This window comes from Mastigoproctus giganteus, chromosome 1, assembly GCF_048544385.1.
Source record: "Mastigoproctus giganteus isolate SK-2022 chromosome 1, ASM4854438v1, whole genome shotgun sequence".
In the NCBI taxonomy this organism is placed as follows: domain Eukaryota; kingdom Metazoa; phylum Arthropoda; class Arachnida; order Uropygi; family Thelyphonidae; genus Mastigoproctus; species Mastigoproctus giganteus.
The window spans coordinates 8,118,109-8,138,918 of record NC_143575.1 but is presented as its reverse complement, the minus strand read 5'-3'; the positions used below and the strand labels follow the sequence as shown (position 1 = coordinate 8,138,918).

The following is a 20,810-nucleotide window of genomic DNA, read 5'->3' as shown; positions in this document are numbered from 1 at the left end:
CCTTTAGCCAGCGGGTGATTATTTGCTGGAACAAACTTCCATCTGTCGTTGTGGAAGTTGATAGGCTGAATAAATTTAAGGAGGAACTGGACAGGCATTTGGAGGGAATGGTGTGATTTTTTTTTTTTTTTTTTTTTTTGGCTGATGCTGCCTAAGCTCGTACACTTGCTTTCTTGCATCACATGCTACTACTACTACTACTACTAGAACAAAAACAGAAGGGAAAAATGAAGAATTAAAGGAAAAATTAGTTTTATGAGTTAGGTGCTAAACTGACTATGAATGGATATGTTAATACCATTCATAGTTAGTATAATGCTAATGCATGTTAGAAACAAAAGAAAGAAGTGTAATTACAGATACTAATTCAGAGGAAGAGTGCCACACAGAAATATCTGTGAGGAAGCATGCAGCAGAAACTGTTTCTGTAATGGAGAGTGGAGTGAGTTTATGAAGTATTAACTAACCTGACTGCTCTCTGTTGAAAGAATATGGGAGGATAAGAGAAATTCTGGTAGTCCACACCATACTTGGGAATATTTGTGATTGGAATGGAGTTAGAGGCTGTTTAGAAGAAAAGTAACAATGAAAGCAAAAGAGAGCCTATCTTTTTGTCAAACCTATGCCAAGAAAAGTTAAAGTCATGATTATCCCAAATAAAGGTAATGCTCTTAGCATGGGAGCAGCAAACTAATTTTTGCAAAGAATAAGAGAGGCTCTAGAAGGATTGAAGTAAACCAAGTTTTTTTTCTCCCCACTAGAAAATTACTTGGAGATCAGAATATATAAGTAATTTGATGGTAGAGTAGGGTTTGTTAAATAGGAGAGTGTATCATAATCAAAAAAGTATGAATTGGATTTCCAGTGGATTGGAGAAGATCATAAATATACAGGAGAAAAAGAGTGAGTGAAAGAACACAGTTATAGAGAATTCCAACATTTAACTGAAAAATATGAAGGGAAAGCCATCTACCAACATATCAATAAGTTGGCTGCCTGGTTGAAAAAATCAGATGGCAGAGCATCAGATGGAAGCATGCTTAAAAGGCCTTTTAACTGTTAATAAATAAATACATTGACATCTACTCATACGTGCCCTCATAGGTAGAGCTCAATATGACCACTGACCTCTCCACACTGGGTGGAAAAAGTTTGGGCTTAAATCCTGTCAGTGGTCCAAGGAATTTTTATACACTTTTTTTCACAATGTGGCCAAGTTAATTGGTCTCAGATGAAGGTTGGTGGTTTTTTCTCCCAGAATCTCAGGCTTTTCTTCTAGCAACAGTCAAATTGATCACAGAATGCACACATAAATACAGACACACTATATTGATGCCTCATATAGCCTTAGTTGCTTTGGCACTTAACACATATACATACATAGCCGAGTGGTCAAGCATGAGGGTACAGAAGTATCTGCACTCGAGTGGCTGTGATTCAGGTCTATGTGACTACCAAATACAGCACTGTTTTTGTGCGAACTCCACAAACTTTATGGTGGTCATTCTGGAGTATAAACAGAAAGTTTATTTTATACTTAACACATAGTATATGTTAAATAAGTATACTACATGGAAGATATAGTTAATGAGATTGTTGCCTACTGCAAAAAGCTCTGTTTTATTGTCAGGTCCCACAGATTAAGTGGTCTGTGGACTACAGGTTTGGAAACATTGTTCTAGATCACATGCACTGAAGACTAACAACCTCTTTTATAGACTCGTACAAATGTAGTTTAAAGCCTGTGCTGGTTCATAATAGAAATACATGTCCATCCATACCAATTGGGTATGCTATCTATTTGAAGGAGACCTACAGAAATATAGAATTCCTCCTAAAAAAAAAAAATAATTATACAATATATAATTATTTATACAATTGTAAAATATATATAAAAATTTGTTGTCATCTGAAAGTGGTTATAAATTATTACTGAATTTGCAACTTGGTTTCATAAATATTTTTATCATGTAAATTGGTCAGCAAAGTTAGGGTTTTCAATTATACTATCAAAAGTTGATCATCTTGAATGTTATAGGTATGAAATTTACTATGATATTTGGAAGTACAGCAGCTGTTCTATGTTAATTACTGTTATTTTGTGTTCATACTAATTTCATAGGAATTACTTGTTTAATTTACAGGACAACATGACAGCTGTATTACAAAACTATCAGAATGATAGCCTCATTGCTACTACTGATGTAGACAGATATGCAGGCCCAATAAATCCCTTGTCGAATCCAATAGTTGAAACTGCAGATGAAGAAGCTGCCCTTGTGAATGAAGAACGGTCTAGTCATAGGACAACGTAAGTAATGTTTTGCATTTGTGTGGATAAATGAGTAGTTGTTCCATAAAAGAAACTTAATTGTTGGTGTAATAATAAAGTAAGTACAGTATTGAAAACTAGATTCAAAAGTAGAGTATGAATATTATAAACTAAAGACTCCTATTTTTAAGACAATTCTTATCTGACTACATCTCTGCAATTGTGTCAGTCCATGCAGTTCCTTTTCTGGCTGCTGGCTGTTCTTTACCTGTTTATCAGTTGTGGCTTAGGAATTAAGATGAAAGTCTCCCAATGCAGAGGTTCTGCATTTTGGACTCATTTTTTATGGCTTCCATAGCCGAGTGTCAAGTGTGAGGGTACAGAGATGTACATGCTTTGAGTGACAGTGGATCTGCATGACTACTAAGTACAGTAGAATGTTCTTGTATTTTTTTATCTTGTGACCTCCTCCTCCTGTGGTTGTCCTGGAGTATAAACATAAAATAAAATTTTATTTATTTGTTTATTCATTGTTAATGAAATTAAATTATTCCTTTTGGTAATTACAGCATCATTTGAAAGCACTGATATTAGCATTAGCATTAGCTGAGGTATGATGCAAGAAAACAAGCTTATAGAGCATTAGCCAAAAAACAAAACAAAAAAAACTTCCCATTTCACCCATCCAGTCACTCCAAATGTTTGTCTAGTTCAGCCTTAAATTTATTTAAGCCATCAACTTCCATAACAACAGATGGAAGTCTGTTCCAGCAATCAACTGCCCGCTGGCTAAAAGCAAACTTCTGCACATCTATTCTACAACTGTCTTTCCTCAATTTGAATCTATGCCCCCTCAGGTTCTTAATGTTGTTCACATTGTTTTGTATAGTACTTTGAGGTGCTGTCTAATTGCGGAATACTTTTACAGTTTCAATTCTGTAACTTAACTACAACTTTTAGTTAAGTATGGATACCAAAGTATGGGTTTTAGTATCCTTATAAGAGAGGTTATAGCCTGGTCTTGGTGCATTATCTTAGTTGGTGATGCACCTAACCAAACTGATTCTGTGTATTGTGGCATGGATTAAATTTCACATTATTTGTACTGGTTTATAGCAGTGGATTTAGCTTTGACGGGGCTTGGTGTTACATTTTCACTGAGTTACTGTTGGTTTCATTAGATATCGAAAAAAAATTGACACAAATCTAAAATTTTCAAAGGGGAAAGATTTCTGTATTTCATATACACAAGTGTTTTTTGACTTCAGACAACCAAAGGAATTATAAAATGAACTAAATATAGTGGACCCCCTCTTTATGATATTAATTCATTCCAGAGACATCACCATATCGTGAAAATATCATAATGTGAACCCAATAACACACTGTTTTTTGATAATTCATTCCAAGTCCTCGGAAGTTGAAATTTTTGCCATATAACTAAGCTATTTATCTCTGAAAAAGGTGATTTTTATAACAGAAATTGTATTAGTTTTATATAGAATACTGAATACCATATTTTACAGTGAATACCACGCACCTTTTATCTAAAAATAACTCGCCCTAAAATTGTGGTGCGTCTTATACACTGGAATAAACAGTAGAGCATGATAAAATTTTAAAAAAATAAATAAAAAAGATAAAAAAATGCTGATGGTGCCACACATTTTTACTTATTCCCTCCCTACCAAAATATGTTGTTTAAAATGATAATTGATAATTATAAACATTAAAAAAACAAAAATTGTAATTTTCATTTAACTTACATTGGAAAAGCTGTGTCAATGGTGGTTTGGTGATGGAGCTGGAAGAGAATCTTTTACCATCAAGATATCAGGACAACCTTCATGATCTGGTGTTCTTTCCGATTGCTGCCTCTTGCTACTTATGGTATAAAAACTGTCCAAAGTGGTTTACTTTTGGCGCTTTCTCTGAAAGTTCTTGAAATAACTTAACACCCGATCTTCAAATTTGCAGGTCATCAATTCAGTGGTTTCATTATCTGGGTTTTTTTCTTACTGTCCTCTTCACAATATCCCACGCATCAAATATGTCCTTAATTTCTTGAGTTGTTGCTACACAGTTATCCTCCTCATGTTCCTCATCTCCACTGTCACGTTTGCCCATCTGCTCTAATTCCTTGAGCTCTTCTGTTGTCAACCCCCTTCCGTGGGCCGCAATTAACTCCTCCACATCTGCCGCATCAATCTCTAGTGCCAAGGACTCACCAAGAGTGATAATTTCATGCTCTAGAACACCTTCAGCTTCATATTCTTCAAAATCACGGATGACTGAAGGCCATAAGTTCTTCCAGGCTGCATTGAGGCACTGAGCTGAAACTTCATTCCAAGAACTGACAATCATTTGTACATAGTCTAAGATGTTAAACCTGGTCTTCCAGAATTCCTTTAAGGTGATGGCTCTGTCTCCTGAAGTCTCTTCAAAGCACTTCGCAAGCATCTTCTTTGTGTAAATTTTTTTAAAGTTGGCAATCACTTACTGATCCATTGGCTGAAGCAGAGGGGTGGTATTGAGTGGGAGAAATTTGACAGTAATGAAGTTATTAAAGGAATTTTTTTTTTCTAAGTAACTTTTGACTGAAGGACAAAACACTTCAAATACCCATTCATTGAAGAGGTGTCTTGTAACCCAGGCCTTCTTGTTACACCGCCAAAAGACACCCAACCTGCTTTTGATGACCTTTTGCTGTTTAACCACTGGGAGTTTCTGAGTGGTAAACCAACATTGGCTTAAGTTTAAAATCATCACAGGCATTGGACCCTAATAGCAGAGTAAGCCTATTCTTCATAAGCTTATGACCAGACAACGAGGCCTCTTCTTTTGTGATGTATGTTTTCCTAGGCATCCTTTTCCAAAAGAGGCCCGTTTCATCTGTATTAAAGACTTGTTGAGGAAGGTAACCCTCCTTCTCAACGAGCTCTTGAAACTCCACCTTAAAGTTTCAGCTGCTTCCTGATCAGCACTGCTAGCCTCTCCATGCCTTATGACACTTTTAATATTGGACCTTTTTCTAAAACAGATGAACCAACCTTTGCTGGCTTTAAAGTCCCCATATCGCGTATCACTAGCTGAAGGTGTTTTAGTCTTTAAGTCCTCAAAAATCTGCTTTGTACGTTTACAAATGTATTTTCCAGGAACTGTATCACCCTTCATTTGTTTTTCTTTTATCCACAGCAACAAAAGCCTTTCCATTTCTACAATCAGTTCCCTGCATTTTTGGACTGCGTTAGATTCATCACTTTAACTTTTTTAAGGTTTTCTTTTTGTTTCACTAGGGTAGAAATGGTTGACTGTGAAAAACCATATTCGTGCACCAATTAACTAATTTTAGCACCATCATGTTTTTTCACCATTTCTTGTTTAATTTTAATTGAAATTTTCTTCTTACTGTGCTCTTTAGGGGCCATTTTATGCAATGTTGTACGTTCGAGAATTCGATACAGTAAGTTTATGGAAAGTAAGCACAAAAAAAATTACTTGAACTAAAGGATATGAAAAAAAAAACACGAGCCCAATTTGTAAACGTTTATGTAATTGTTTACAAATGCTGCTGTTGGCTGAGACAAAGGACCGCGTGGTCTGGTCGGAGACAGTAAGCCATTGTAGATGGAAATAAGTAGGCACCAGTGATCACTGGTTAGTAGAATCAGCCGTTCAAATCATTAAAATGCACTACACTTTCACCGTTTGTGATATTTTTCTAAAGCACGTTTCTGGAAGTCATGACCATAAAACAATAAAAACAATTTGCACTTTCCAGTTTATTGGGCTTTTCTGTTAGTGGCACCTAATTATCATCAGCCATTTTCAATCCACTGCAGGATGAAGGCCTCTCCAGCAACTTTCCAGTTGCTTCTGTTTTGTGCAATGGGCATCCATTTACTACCCACAAACTCATGAATTTCATCTGTCCATATCTGTTGTTGTCTTCCAGGTTTTCTTCTAGCTGCTGTTGGTTACCATTCTGTTATTTTCTTAGTCTATCTATCATCATGTCTTCGAGCTATGTGTCCTGCCCAAGACCATTTTAGTTCTTTAGTTTATGATAAGAATGTCCTTTACTTGAGTTTGCTGCCTAATCCATGTGTTTCTCTTCTTATCTAACAGTCTGATTCCCAATATAATTCGTTCCATTCTTTGCTGTGTAGTTCTCAACTTCTCTTCCATTCTTTTGGTGAGTGCCCATGTTTCACTTCCATAAGTCATGGTGGGGAGTATACATTAGTTCATTATTTTACGTTTCAAACAAATTGGGATATTGCTTCTCAGTATGTGACTATATTTCCTGAATGCTATCCATCAAAAATTTATTCTTCTCTTGACTTCCAGCCATTTATCATTATTACAGCTAATGACTTGTCCCAGATAAGAATATGACTCCACCTTGTTCAATTACTGCTCATTCAATCATTATATCCCTTTCTGTGGCATACTTGTTCATCATTACTTTTGTTTTAGCCATATTCATCTTTAGTCCAAAATCCTTACTAACTCTGCATAACTGATTAAGATTTTCCTCTAATTCTTTGGGATCGTGGCTTATGACCACAATGTCATCTGCAAATCGTAAATGGTTTAGGTACTCTCCATTCACATTGACTCCTTTCTGCGACCAGTCTAATCTTCTGAAAGCTTCCTCAAGGGCAGCAGTAAACAATTTCGGAGATATTGTGTCTCCTTGTCGAACTCCTTTCTCAATTTTAAATTTGATATTGTCTGTGTAGTCTAATAAAGGAGGTAGCATTCTCATATATTTTCTTCAAAATCATAATATATGGGGTATCAATGCCTTGTCTTTCCAGTGCCCGAAACATTGCATTATGCTGTATGGAGTCAAATGCCTTTTCATAATACACAAATGCCAGGCATAATGGTGTTTTATATTCATTTGCTTTCTCCATTAGCTGTGACATTACATGAACAGGATCTGGAAAGGTTGAGCAGATGGGCTGAGAGGTGGCAAATGAAGTTTAACGTTGACAAATGTAAAGTACTACATATGGGAAACAGCAACCCCCAGAGCAACGTATCAACTCTGTGGTACTACACTGACAGTGGTAGAGAATGAAAGGGACCTGGGGGTGGTTGTGCAGGCAGATATGAAGTTCTCTGAGCAGTACAGACGGGCTGCAAGAGTAGCTCATGGTGTATTGTCAATGATATATAGGAATTTTTCTAGCAGAGATAAGGAGGTGATTATTCCCTTGTATAAGGCAATGGTCAGGCCACACCTAGAGTACGGTATACAGGTCTGGAGGCCTCATTTCAAGAAGGATGTAGAGCTGCTGGAACGAGTACAGAGAAGGGCAATAAGATTAGTGAATGGAACAAAGGGGTGCTCTTACGAAGAAAGGCTTAAGTTTTGCAAATTACAGTGTCTGGAGACTAGGCACCAGCGAGATGATCTGATAGAGGTGTACAAAGCCTTGAATGGTTTGAGCATGCTCACTGCTGATGGGATTCTTCCTCTTGCTCAGAATAATCACCTGAGAGGGCATAAATTCAAATTGAGGAAAAACAGATGTAGGATAGATGTGTGGAAATTTGCCTTTAGCCAGCGGGTGGTTGGTAGGTGGAACAGACTTCCATCCCTTGTCGTGGAAGTTGATAGCCTAAATAAGTTTAAGGCTCAGCTGGACAGGTATTTCGAACGAACAGAGGGGTGAAGTGGAAGTGGTTATTTTTTATTTATTTATTTTAGTTTATTTTTTTTTTTGGCTGATGCTGCATAAACTTGCTTTCTTGCATCAAATGCCTCTACTAATGCTAATGAAGGTTGTGTGTGTGTTCATTACTGACATTCCTCGAGATTCTGCAAATTCTATGTCTTTCACCTCTTTCATTTCTTTCACCAATTCCAAAATTCCTATAGTTCCCCTATCTGTGCTGTTTTGTCTCTTTCCAACCTTTGCATTGAAGTCCCCCATAATGATAGTGTAGTGAGTTTTTTGTTTATCTAGAAGACTCTCTTGGTGTACATTTCTTCAACCTCTTCATCATCATGGCTCGATGTTGGTGCATAAATCATTATAACCTTTAGCTTATACCTCTTAGAAATCCTGAGTAGTAGTCTTGACACCCTTGGTGATGTACTTTCGAATTCCAAAATGTTGTTTTTTATATCTTTATGGACCAGAAAGCCAACTCCACTTTCACTGTTTCCATTGTTGTGCAGCAGATTTCCACTTGATAAACTTATAAGTGATTCGTTTCTTACTTTTGTCTCAGCCAAACCGATGATATTCCAATTCACATTTTCTAATTCTTTTTTTCAACTCTAATATCCTGTCTTCACCGATGAGCGATCTTATGTTGTAACAGGCCAAGTTCAGTTTCCATGCATGGCAGCCTGGTCGTACCCAGAGATTCTTAGCTCTGCTTCCACTCTGATCCTCTTGTTCCTGTAAGAGGGGGAGTAAAAGCCACTGGGGACTGAGGGCCATTTGTTTCGTCTTACTGTCATGTGCTGGAGGGTTTGGTCTTTTCCTCTTCATGTTGACCAGGCGTCTTGAAGAGAACCACTCTACACGTTTGTTGCCACCTAAGTGACGTAACAGGGCTTACCATCAAGAAGGTGTGCATGGGTGGATATTTTAGGGAGGCAGGCCAACCAGATTTCTCCTAAATCTCCTGAAATAGAAAGATATTGGAGCCATCAGTGTTTTAGACCGAGTGTCTGATAACACACAGAATGCCTGTTCTCCTCTATGCCCCTAATTATAAACGGGTCGTAAACTCGATCTTATTGGATTTGCAATAATACCGATAACTGGAGTTCTGTGGGTTTTTACCTTACAGTATTATGGTGAAATGTGTTTCTCCTTCACTGAAATCATATAAAAAACAAAAATAAATTTTCAGAATCTTCTCTTCATTCCTGGAGTGTTTTTTAAGCTCCGTTTAATAGAATTAATTAATTAAAATAGAATTAAAATTCAATTCGCAAATGTGATGACAATATCCCACGCTTACTACATGTCGTATGGTGAAAGGTATTTTATTATGGAGAGCCCATCGTAAAGCAGGGGTCCACTGTATAAAACAAATTCTTGTAATGATATAAAATTCCTAGGAAAAGTGACTTTTTTTCCCCTTTCGTTGTTTAGTTTTATTAATTTTGTAATTCCCTCCTACCTTCCTTCCTTACTTTTACTTTAGTAAACAGTGTAATAATGAGTATTTTTGGGTTTCTACCCATTTTTTTTTGGAAAGTTTTGTCAATTATATAAAATATGTGCTTTTTAGTTAGTCTTTGTTTGGAATCTGTTATTCAAATGCCTGACTTTTCACTGAGAAGGAATAAATTGCCACTGAAATGGCCATCTGGAAAGTTGCAAAAATTTCAGTATTCTAGTAAATAATTATTCCTTAATAAATTGGATAATTACTTGGTTTTCTTTAGGATATTACTTGGCCTCAGTTGTTGAAGCATTTTATTCATGGTGGTAGCAATTAACTGTTTTGATTTATGTGCATTATTGTGGATAATCAGTCATCTAATGTGTGTTGTATTCTTAATAACTGTCATATGATGCCCTTTTTAGTGTTATTCAATTGCAGTTGGGGGAAGATCAATTTTGAGATTTTTTTTTATTATTGTTTAATTACAACTAAAAATATTTTAAAGAATTCAGTATTCAGCCTTTAATATTGTCATTAGATAAATCGCTAATCAGATTTGATTTTCTTTTTTTTTTTTTTTTTTTATTGTAGAAACTGTCAGACTATGATGCATCTTTTGAAAGGAAATATAGGAACAGGAATTTTAGCTATGCCAGAAGCTTTTAGTAATGCAGGTCTTGTAGTAAGTAGGAACACATTATTATTATCATCTCTCTATACATTAAAAAAGTTTTCCTCCTAGTGATATTTATTCAAGCCACTGGGAGAAGAGGGCGGGGCAATTACATCACTTATTCAAGCCATAACTGCCTCCATAAAGTTCACCAACCTCATGCACTTCGTTCACTGTCTAATACATGACTACGCCCAGCATAATTTGATGTTCCATTGTAATTTTAGCTGACGAAGGGACCCAATATAGTTTGTATATTTGTAAATAGTTTTAGTATTTTGTTAATATTTTAAATGTTTCTATAGTTTGTAAATATTTTAGTCCTGCTCTTTTGGTTGCAACAATATTGCTCATGCATTACATAGGTCATTTCCTGATTAGATATTGATCAGTGCATTTCGACAGGTGACTGGAATCCATGACGTTTGATTTGCTAATTATACGTCCTAATGTTTTAATTAAACAATGCTGCAACCTAGATTGGCAATCACCGATTCTGAGAGAAAGCGACGCCATCATGAGTCTTCACTGAAATATAGAGAGAAACATACCGAAAGGTTACGAACTAATCATAGAATAAGTTCAGTGATGGCAGAGCAAATGGAAAATCCACACTACAGGAAGCAGGTAGCTAATATGGATGAAAAACAGGCCGAAACTCAGCGAACCATTAAACAGCTCAGATGTCACAGATCTTCACAAGATCCTGATAACAAAGAAACCACTGAAGTATCATATTTCAATTTAGGTGATATGTAGATGAATGTCATCATTGCAGCAGATTATATCTTTTCATGGCAAACTCAGAAGAGCTGCACATTCGTGTTGTCACAGAGGGAAGGAATGTTTGCAGATAGTAGATACCTATCCAGATGCTTCAGGCTGTGTGGGTAGCACAGTGGTATTGTCACTTTTCTCCCCGCACCGGGTGGAAAATGCCAGGTTCAAATCCCATCGATGATGCAAGGAACTTTAATAGGCTTTTTTCACTCCATGGGTGTTCTGTCTCAGGCATAGATAGCAATGTTCCCCCCCCCCCCCCATAAACTGGGATTTTTTTTTCGTCCAGCAAAACAGGCAAATCGACCATAGAACACACGCAATTTACAGACACAGATACGGGTTTATGTAATCAATTACAAGTAACCATAATATGATAATAATAATATCCAGACTCTTTAAAGACTTTGTTGTTTAACAACACGGTAAAAGGGAGACCCTTCTGAGAAAATGTTCGAGTCTACAACAACTTTACGCCTTAGTCTTTTGATGCCAAAATACAGACTTTCAAGGTGGTGATGGCCCTTATACGTTGTGAATATGAAGAGGTGAATATGGTGAAAGGAACAAAGAGTTTAATGTCCGTTAGAGACCACAATTCAGCCAAATCTACATTTATGACAACAGAGAAGTGAATCGGTGATGGAAAAAGCTAAAAGAGTGAAAAGGACTGATGTAGACTCAAACATTTTCTCATTCGAGTCTACATCAGCAGGGATTGGCAAGCAACGTGAGCAGGGGGCGGAGCCCCCCCTAGTTATTATTCTGTGGCAATGTACAGGTCGAGACTATATGTAGTCTCGACCTGTACATTGCCACATCAGTCTCTAGTTTGGTTATTTCATAGTATGCTCGCATGATCAGTGGAGAGCTATAGTGGGCTTGCGAGAGCCCATTGTTGAGACGATCATTTATTTTACAAATGAAATCCTGAATGCAATTATTGAGTATCCAGAGCGGAAAGGTGGGGCGAGCAGGGCCCTATCCCCAGCATTTTAATCATCAATTATGTATTTTATTATTATTATTATTATTAGCCATATGGTGCAAGGAAGCCTGAGGCTTATGCTGCATTTTTGATTTTATTACAACAAATTTTTTTAAATTCCCCTTGGTAATGAATTACATTTAAAATAGTTTCCGTTGAATGAAGAAAATTTCCATGTAACGAGCGGATTAGGAGAGACAACTTTATATGCATTGTTCTCACCCCTGGTCTTTAGGTAATTAGAAAGCGCAAATTAAGGATGAGAGGGATTACCATTCCACAATGTTAGTGGTGTCCATAAAACCTATGCAGCCATATTCCGAGAAGTGGCGTTAGTCAGTATGCTTTCCGTAGCTAGCCAGAGGATTAAGAAGATTCCTGACACAGATAATAGCCTCTGGTCAACCTATGTTGTTGTTCCCCTTTACTCTGACAAACAGGCATATGTTTTTTGGAGAAGTGAGTGATCCACGCCATCCAGTAAATTTCTCCATCTATGTTTACTTGGTCACAGTACCTGAATATCCGAGTGATTCTGACATTTTGCACAAAATTCTAAAAACTAGTGACAGTAGTAATGTAGAGGTGGGGGGAATTGAGGCAACTAAGATATTATATAAACTTTATGAAGATGAAATGTTGGCAGATTTTGAAATTTCATCAAGACCTTTACTGTGTAGAAAATGTTCCAAAATATAATGGCATACAGGCAATAATAAATAATGATAATAAAAAAAACTGTATCACTAATCTCCAAAAAAAACAGCACAAATTAAGGATGATTGCTAAAGAACTTGATGTGGAAACTGTAAAGAGATGGGCAACTTGCTGACAGCAATTGCGGGTTGGAGGAATTGTCCCGCTTTGTGCAAACATTCTGAATCAGAAATTAAATATTCCAGATTATTAAATCGACTTTTAAATCTGAAATTTCTTAACTGTTTAGGAACAATGATCGACATTGTTATTTTCAAATTAACAATACAATTGATAGTTCGAATAATTAATTATTCAAACTATCAATGATATTGTTAATTTGAAAAATTCTGAAGGAAATTATGAAGCTAAAATTGAGAGCATGTTGAAGTGGAAAGAATTTGAAGGAATCAAAATCGAAAGTAAAAAAAACCACGTGACAAGTTATTATGCAACAGAGTGATTTTAAATTAAATAAAGAAAATAGCAATACCATTGAAAGAAATTTTAAATGTATGCTACCTGAAATCGTGGAATATGATAGCACTTTCATCTCGGTGGCAAGACGGTGAAAAGCGAATAAGAAATTTAAATTTTCTGATAAAATGTGAAATAAAAATTAACAATTTTTGGAGTTTTGTCAAAGACAGTTTATCTTTAAAATCAAGTGAAATTCCCTCTTCAATTAGAAAGCCAGAAATATCTTTGAAACCATTGTGATTAGCAGTGCTGAAGCTGAGCAAGCTTTCAGCTTAATGAATAATATTGAGTGAATGAATGAATAATGTTGACAATTAAACACGTTGCAGATTATGATGACCACACATCTAAATGGAAAACCATTGCTTCAGTTTGATCCAAATCGTTACATCAAATCATTCCTCTGTAATCATCGCTCAGCTATTGAGCAAAGCAAAAGATCAACAACAAATATTAATAAAGAAGTATAATTCTATGCGGCAATTTTTAGACTAAATTTTTCTTGAATATTTGTGTAATATTTTTTTTTCATGTAATTTGTGATTTTTGTGTACTTTTTCTAGAAAGTTTGTTTTTTATGTAATATTTGTTTTATATTGTGGAATGTTTTGTGATAATTTTTATGTTATTTGTGATATGAGAAATATTTCATGTTATTTTTTATTTGCAATATTAAAATTTTATCATGAAAAAAAATGTATCTATTATATTTCCCTCGTTGAGGGGGGAAAAAAGACAAATAAAAAAGTTGTGGGTGTGCCGAGCATCCACGGTAGATGGTAATGTCACAGAGTAGTAAGATATCTTACTACTCTGTGGTTTATGTGAAACATCCTTCGCGTTTCTTTTAGGTATTTTTATTTGTATATATTGATTACGAAATATTTACAATAAAAATTGTAAATATTTTATTGATCATTCAAATTTTCATAATTTCTAGAAGACAAGATACAATGAATTTATGATAACTAAAGTAAGAGATGTATACTTGCGATTGCAACGAATCTAAATGTCTCTGGAAAACGGCATTGATTGAAGTACCAATCTTGTAGTTGAAATGGCATACGCAGCTGTTAGGGGCACTTAACAATGGAATGTAACAAAAATGCGAGATGAAAAAAAAGAAATTGTTGTCAAATGTTTGTATTGTTGCAATCATACTGCAGTAGTAACTTCAAGAAGCATGATTGTGACGTCATACTATTCAAAAATTCTAAAAGGTTAGAACTCCAGACACTATCATATCCAGTTATCATTGTAAGGGGAGGCACGACGGACAGGTTTTTTTTTTTTTTTTTTTTTTTAGATAGACTTAGAAATGTTTTACACATTCACTTATATGCATGGTTAAGGGGTAATAAGCCTGATCTGTCCACCCCTGACTCAAGATATTATACTGGTCACGAAAAATGCATCGCATGCTGTAATCACACTACTAGTAGAGCAAGCATGGGAAGCGCCTCTGGTGGAAGCTGCGGATGACTTCACTTACGTGACCAATCAGATTTACTCGATAGAAAGTTGGAAAAATTGTGAGCCCATTGTTAAAATATTCACAGCTCACTACTGCGCATGATGTGCGTATTCATTTCGATGCTCCACTTGATGCACTGGCATTTTCTTCCTTCCTGGGCAGTCACTAGCGCAGTTTTGCAGGAAGCACTTCCCATTGGTGCAGCTGGATGGTCTTGCCCTTCTCTTGTGGTAGCCATATGGGGGACAGTGTCGCTTGCTCCACTGTCTTCCTCGGGAAACTGTCTCAGACTTTGGGCTGACCCCTCTGCCTAAGGCCTGAACGCAAGTGACTTTATCATGTGCGACACTCAATGCAGTATGATTATTATTTATCTTCAACATTATCCATCAATGGAGGTGGACCTGTTTAGCTTCGGCTTACATCCAGTGGTACACCATATGGCACCACAATATGCCATAGCTGTCACTCCGACTTTGGGGAAGTTAGGTCCACTGGAAACCCAAAGGTCGCGGGTTCGAATCCCGCCTAGGGCTTGGATTAGAGTACTGCAAAAACCTTTGGAGGTGCATTATGGCCACAGAAGCCGATGCGCCAACAACTAACTAACTAACAAAGGTCCACTGGAGCAACTTTTGCCATGTTTATTTTATTATTATTATTCTAATTTATTACTATTATTATACTGGTCTCCCAGTGTGATGGAGCCGCGTTCACTTCCTACAAAGTGGGGCTCGAGCCTGGGTCCATCAGGCTGGTAGTCCAGTGTTGTAACAACTGGGCCATCGTGCCCCCTTTATATTATTATTATCAGTGCTTTTTTTGGGGATGGTACTCAACGGTACAGCTTACCAGCACCTTTATTAACAGTGACGTGACATTTGAATGCAGTGTACCTCGAAATTTGTAATATTCCTTAATTTTTTTCATGTGTACCTACTATTCAAATAATTTTAAAATTATTTAACTAAATTTGCATTTTTCACTGCCTGTTGTTAAGATATTTTCTATATAAAACTGTATAACCATTTTTATAGTCCTAAATTACTCAGACCTCTGTTTAACGAAGTTCTTTTATAGTGAATTATTTTGAATTCCCCTTGGAAGTTACATTTAAAATACTTTCCATTGAGTGAAGAAAATTTTCATATAGCAACCAGATTAGGAGAGAATTAACTCGGTATGTATGCACTGTTCACATTTTTGGCCTTCGAGCAATTAGTGCTGCTGCACGAATTAAGAGAGCTAAAGGGATTACCATTCTACAACTTAGTGGTACCTCGTAAAACCTGACCACCTGTCCCACATACGGAGAAGTCACGCTGGTCAACAGTGAGCTGATCAAGGGGTATTCCCAGTCTGGTCCACCTTCTACTGCAGTGGTGTCCAAACTTTTCCTGTACAGGGGCCATATTCAAAAAAAAAAAATTCAAAGTTAGATTTCTTTAGTGTGTTACATTTTCCATATCTTGTTCCTTGTAAAAGTAAATTTGAAAATTTTATCAAGAACAATACACAATTACATTTACTGAACAAAACATGTAATGAGAAAATTTTTTTGATAATTAAAAAAATTTAAAATGCTGTTTTAGTTCACTTTCCTCGCAGGCCATAGGTTGGACACTGCTGTGAAACAACTGTAAGCATCCCATTTGAGAATTAGGAGAGAGTGATTTTCTTTTACCCCGACAAATAATCATCTGTTGTTTCACGGAAGTGTGTTATCCACATTTTCTGTAAATTTTCCCTATCTCTATTTACATGGTCACAGTACTTGAATATCCAAATGACACTGACATTTTGGACAGTTTCAAAAAGAAAAGAAAAATATCAAATTTAAGAACTGGTGACAATACTGATGACGAGAGAAGGAAAACTAGGACAACGAAGGTATTAAACCGTATTAAACCTTCTAAACATGAATTGTTGGCATTTGGTGAAAATAGAGTTAGAAAATTGTCAATTAAAAAATTACAGTTAAACAAAGAGATACAATTCGTGGATTTCGGGAATACCTAATTGAAAAGATGGTTTCGAAAGAATTGAAGAATTTGATGGATGCTCTTAGTACGATACCAATCTCATCGAATGAATGTGAACGAGGATTTTCACAAATGAATCTGATCGCCAGCCCAACCAGAGCTTCGTTGATGACAAAAACAGTTTCTTCACTACTGTTTCTTAAAATTGTACCAGACAGGAATATTTGAGTAATTTTCCTGTCCCCCCTCTAATTTCCATTGCTAATGGAGCTAAAAGTTTAAAAATCACATTAGCCATGCGTTATTAGATGCTTATCAAGAGAAACATATTCCAGTCATTTACTTTTTGTGATAAAATTAAAAAAAACGATTTTTTATTGCACTTCGATAGCGCGCTTCTTTGTACTAAGTAACTCTCCTTTTGGTGACAAAAAGGTTGCTAAATAGTTAGTTAATAATTCTATGAAGGTCATTTATAAATTTTTCGACGAGAAGTATTTTTTAACAATTTTCAAAGCTGGAGTTGTGCCGGCATGGAGGTACTCAGAGAGCCAGTGTTGAGGCGGTGGTGGTGGGGAGGCACCTGCGCAGTCTTGCACGGCCCTCACCTGACAGTCGCTTCTCCGGGAACGTCAGAGTTGCTTCTCCCACCCTTGTGAATGACAAGGGTGGGAGAAGTAACTGAAAATGTTACTTCTGCTGGAAAGACTCAAATAGATAACATTTTCATTAGTTCCTCAGTTTTAGGTCAAGCCGGGGTAGTAACATTTTCAGTTACCATAAAGCTCTCTATTTGAGATACTACACTAAGGACCCTTCATCCTGAGTGCCTGGCACTCAGTAGTTGGAGAAACAGCTTTTATTTCTTTTCATTGTCAACTTCCCATATCATCCCACCCCAAAATATACATTTCCAAACATGAAGAATTTGTATTTTCTGTATGATATGCGTGTTTATTGGCTAACTTGCATCTTTTGTAGGCTTAAAAATCCGGAATACTCATGGGGGGGAAAATCTTAATTTCTCCTCCTGAGATTGACTAACGGCAGCCCTGATTGAAGAGATCTTTCAATATCCCTACAGTCACCAATGGGATGCAGTCCTCTTCAAATGAGTGACAAGTGGCATAAGCACTATATTGTTTTGGAGGATGGTGTATTGATACCATCCAGTAGTATTATTTGCAAAAATAAAAAAAGATTCCCATTTGCTAATATATACAAAAATATTTTAATCTTTAAATATTTTAACTAATCATTTATCATTACCTCCCTCCAAAAATAATGTCCCTAGAAATAGCGTTCCCTGAGACATTAAAAATATATTTATACTGCAGCACTATCGGGTAGATTAGAGCAGTTTACAACTCATCATTTGACTAGTTGACAAGAGTATCATTTTGTGATTATGTGGATTTGAACCACAGTCAACGTATGTATGTGTACTACTGTATTTGTGCTGTGACCACTTGACTTTTCATGCTATGTTAAGGTATAGTTCACACAACAAACACTAATTTAGTGAGAAAAGGGAATATGCTATACTCATAAGTTTTAATTATTTTAGTTTATTGTTTCTTGCTGAAGAAGAATAGACACTACCAGCTGGAAAAAAAGACTGTAAAATTGGTTATCAGATAATATGCACTAAAAAATAGGCTAACACATTTCATGTGTTGGTTGATCTGGAATTTTTTGTCTGCGGAAAATTTTTTGTCACAAACAATACAAAAAAAAATACTGGCATCTATAGTAAAATCGTTTCTGTAATTGGCAGTCCGTGATTCCATAAGTTTAGCAGCAGATTTGATTTTTGACACCTTGAACAACAACAACAAAAAAAAAAAAGAAAGAAAGTTCCTTACAGCTAATGTGAAAGGTACAGAAAATAAAATAGTTCCATTAGTAGTCAGTAATACCTGACTTTGATTACAAAAAAAAAAAAAAAGCATAGCCACTTGATTGATCTTACAGCGGCAGACAAAAAACTGCATCACTTGTGAATTTTGCAAATAATGTGTTTTGCGCTGCATTGTGGATTGCAGAAATGTTCGAAATGCATTTGTTAGATGGGATATATGTCTGTGAATGAAATCCAATAAAAAAACTCCGCCTTATATACCTAATTGCATAAATATCTTTGCAAAGGGTAAAATGCGTAATTAATTGAAATATGAGCAATCATGGCAACTGAACATACATTTTATTGCATTTACGTGTACAAACTGAAATGACAAGTTAATGTAATAGTATTATGTACTCTAAATCAGCAAATTAAGTCCTCAATATTTTGTTGTTCCTTCTCAAGCTGCAGTTACAGCCTTGCAAAGATCTGGCATAGAGTTAATCAACTTCTGGATATACAGTTGTCCAATTTCATGTTAGGGTGTGGTACCATGAAATTGGACAACCGTATATCCAGAAGTTTATTAAATCTATACTGGTATATAATGTCAACTAAAATTGCTCAGAAGAAGCCAACAAATAAGATTCAGCTGCAGGAGAGCAATTTTAGACTACATTATGTACCAGCAATTTTCAATAGGGTTCAAATGTGGACTGCTGTCAGGCCAGTACAACACTGTAATGCCAACATTTCTGAGGTATGACTGCACCTTAAGGGAGAAAAACGACGGAAAATATTGGTGTATGTTTTTAAGCCTTGTGAGACAAGAAGACAAGCTCATCATTAAATTTGAATAGCATAAAACTTACCAATTTTGCTGTGTGGCAAGGTGCCGAGTCCTGTTGAAAAATGCAGTTTTCCATGTCTGTGTGGTGATCCCTAATAACGGGCTTCAGGCACTCCTCCAAGATAACATTGTAGGTTTCTGCATTCACCGTTCCGTTAATAAACTTAATTCGCCCCACCCCTTTGCTTGTTATGCATTCCCAGACCATCTAACTGGCAGGGAACTTTACAGTCGGTGTTATGCAGTCAGGATGGTATGCCTCCGATTGATATATCGCTTCCCATCCAAGCCATACAGGTTGAATTTTGATTCGTCCTGGTTTTTGGCCTGATGAGAGGATTTGTACTAAATTCTCTCATCAGGCCAAAAGTTGGAAATAGCATAGCAGGTTTTCAGCCTATGACATGAAGTGCATTGTTTTAAGTTAGTGGTGATGTGCTTCTTCAGTAAGAAATAATAAATTAAAACTAAAGCTGTATATTGTGTGAGTGAAGGGTGGGGGGAAGACAATTAGAATTCTTGCTAAAGAATACACACTACTAGCTAGAAAAAGAAGATTGTAAAATTGGTTATCAGATAATATGCACTAAAAGATAGGCTACTAGCACATTTCATGTGTTGGTTGATCTGGAATGTTTTGTCTATTGAACATTTTTGTCACAAACAATACAAAAAACAATACTGGCATCTATAGTAAGATCTTTTCTGTAATTGGCAATCTGTGATTCCATATGTTTAGCAGCAGATTTGATTTTTTTTTTTTTTTTATTATGGAATTGGTGGTGTCACTTTTTTTTAGGTGAAAGAAATGGCAGAAATGGTGAACAAGTATTGGAAGTTGTGGCAAGGGATGATGGTGAACAAGTAATAATAAGGTGACATGGTAGTTGTGAAAGCAACCCCCTCCCTTTCCCCAAACAGCATAGTTTGCACTACAAGGTAAAAGTAATTAGCATTAGCATTACTAGAGGCATTTGATGCAAGAAAGCAAGTTTATGCAGCACCAGCCAAAAAATAAAAAATAAATAAATAAAAAATAACCACTTCCACTTCACCCCTCTGTTCGGAATACATGTCCAGCTGAGCCTTAAACTTATTCAGGCTATCAACCTCCACGACAAGGGATGGAAGTCTGTTCCACCAAACAACCACCCGCTGGCTAAAGCCAAATTTCCTTACGTCTATCCTACATCTGTCTTTCCTCAATTTGAATTTATGCCCTCTCAGGTGATTATTCTGAGCAGGAGGAAGAATCCCATCAGCATTGAGCATGCTCAAACCATTCAAGGCTTTATACACCTCTATCAGATCACCTCGCTGGTGCCTAGTCTCCAGACACTGTAATTTGCAAAACTTAAGCCTTTCTTCGTAAGAGCACCCCTTTGTTCCATTCACCAATCTTGTTGCCCTTCTCTGTACTCGTTCCAGCATCTCTACATCCTTCTTGATATGAGGCCTCCAGACCTGTATACAGTACTCTAGGTGTGGCCTGACCATTGCCTTATACAAGGGAATAATCACCTCCTTATCCCTGCTAGAAAAATTCCTATATATCATCGACAATACACCATGAGCTACTCTTGCAACCCGTCTGCACTGCTCAGAAAACTTCATATCTGCCTGCACAAC

The 20,810-nt window shown here is 36.4% G+C and overlaps 1 protein-coding gene across 1 annotated transcript in view; it reads left to right on the top strand.

The window, feature by feature from the left end:
• The window catches only part of LOC150090530 (proton-coupled amino acid transporter 1), a 144,817-nt gene that overhangs the window by 24,949 nt on the left and 99,058 nt on the right, over nucleotides 1–20,810 (top strand). Inside the window, exons 3-4 of the mRNA XM_090378337.1 lie at nucleotides 2,145–2,311; nucleotides 10,007–10,097. Coding sequence (XP_090234463.1) covers nucleotides 2,145–2,311; nucleotides 10,007–10,097 — 258 coding nt within the window. The remainder of the gene's footprint in view (nucleotides 1–2,144; nucleotides 2,312–10,006; nucleotides 10,098–20,810) is intronic.